This window comes from Priapulus caudatus, unplaced genomic scaffold (genome assembly GCF_000485595.1).
Source record: "Priapulus caudatus unplaced genomic scaffold, Priapulus_caudatus-5.0.1 Scaffold639, whole genome shotgun sequence".
NCBI classification, from domain to species: Eukaryota; Metazoa; Priapulida; class Priapulimorpha; order Priapulimorphida; family Priapulidae; genus Priapulus; species Priapulus caudatus.
In genome coordinates this window covers 3111-4933 of record NW_014577700.1, presented here as the reverse complement: position 1 = coordinate 4933, position 1823 = coordinate 3111, and the positions used below count along the sequence as shown (strand labels likewise).

General features: G+C 52.4%; 1 protein-coding gene across 5 annotated transcripts in view; it reads right to left on the bottom strand.

Moving 5' to 3' along the window:
• The window catches only part of LOC106812372, a 10879-nt gene that overhangs the window by 8421 nt on the left and 635 nt on the right, over positions 1–1823 (bottom strand). For all 5 annotated transcript variants that reach the window (XM_014816228.1, XM_014816230.1, XM_014816232.1 and 2 more), the window contains exon 2: positions 611–701. In XM_014816228.1, the coding sequence (XP_014671714.1) occupies positions 611–701 (91 nt within the window). The remainder of the gene's footprint in view (positions 1–610; positions 702–1823) is intronic.

Genomic DNA, 1823 nt, shown 5'->3' with positions numbered 1-1823 from the left:
CTGTGTTGTGTGTGATGTGGTGTGCAGATGTGTGTCGTGTGTGTGTTGTGCTGTGCGTGGGCTCACACCTGCTGTGCCCCCGCTCCGCCGCATCCTGTGGGCACGGTTTTTTGAGCTTCCATTCAAAGTATGTTCTGGTGTAGTGGTGTGTCCAATGTGTGAGACGAACCACGGCACACACGACATGTCGATGTGTGCTGCTGATGTGCTATGTGTGATGTGTGTGGCGCAGCCGGGATAAGCAGTGCCTCCGAAATCGCGCAATCTCGGCGCGCTGTGCTGTGATCCCTGTGGCCGCGATCGCGGTGGCTGGATTGCGATACGAAATAGGCTCAATGCCGTACCGACCGCATGGAGTGGGAGCGTGTTAATGTGATGTGTCGTGTATAAGCACGCACGCACGCACGCACGCACGCACACACATACACACGCCCCCACACACACGCACCCACACTCGCTATAAAAATCTGTTAGATTTCACACCAACGGTTAAACTTTGGTTTTATATTAACCACATTTCACATAATATTGATTTCATCCTTTAGACAATCGTTCGACATCATTTAGACAAGGTTGGCTGTGAAAGTGGCTGTGATCGTTCAGCGCCTACCTTTCTGCTGCTGTATCTCTTCCTCGTATTTCTTCCTCTCCTCCTCCGTCATCTGTTCTGCTGGATGCTCCACATAGTCCTGCTTGTACACCTGCAACAGCAAACATTCGTCATGAACCCGTGAAAACTCCTCCTCACTCACTAACGCACCGAAATTCCTCAACCGACTCTCTCTCATTCAGCTTTAAACATGCCTCCATCTTATTTCGAATGAAAAATACAAAGCCCCCCCCCCCATCGTGAATTTACGCATTAATTGACCATGATCGAAACTTTTCAGAGTGAGAACAAGGTAAGCATTTAGTAATTGTTATAACGCTGGATCTCGGACGACGTTAGTAAAGTTAATGAAGATGTAGTTGTTACGAATCAGTCACAGGCAGCCGACCTTCCCCAACGTTACCACGGCAACCACGCGGCAGACACAAGTGTGACAACGACGTCGAAGGCACGCTAGTATACAATGTTAGTACTACTCGAACCTCTTCCCTCGCAGCGTGAGCACGGCTCGCCGTCTCTCTAGCAGTGCGTACAGTGGAAGAAGAGGAAGAAGAGACAGTAGTGTGTTCTTCACATACGGCCTAGAAGACACAGTGTGCGAGAAGAATGAAAGAGGGGCGCGCACGCGCGATGCTGTCTCGTCACGAGGCGACTCGAGACGTCTGGAACGCGGCGGCGTCGGCGGCGGCGGAGCGCGCAAACTCCCGACGACGGTTTAGAGTCGCTGTTAGTCGCGGACGACGTCTTCATGACAACGCATCATCCGGGGAGAGTCCACGTCCGACTCTCGGGAGAATCCCGCGATCTATGACTGACCGCATTGTCTGGGATGCCTCTCGCGCCCCGTAGTTACCGCAGGGGTGACACTCCACACAGAGATCGACCCCCCGGGTAGGTTAGTACTCTAGTGTAGTATAGTAGTTACCGCGGGGGTGACACTCCACACCGATCCCCGGGTAGGTTAGTACTCTAGTGTAGTATAGTAGTTACCGCGGGGGTGACACTCCACACCGAGATCGACCCCCCGTGTAGGTTAGTACTCTAGTGTAGTATAGTAGTTACCGCAGGGGTGACACTCCACACCGATCCCCGTGTAGGTTAGTACTCTAGTGTAGTATAGTAGTTACCGCAGGGGTGACACTCCACACCGATCCCCGGGTAGGTTAGTACTCTAGTGTAGTATAGTAGTTACCGCAGGGGTGACACTCCACAC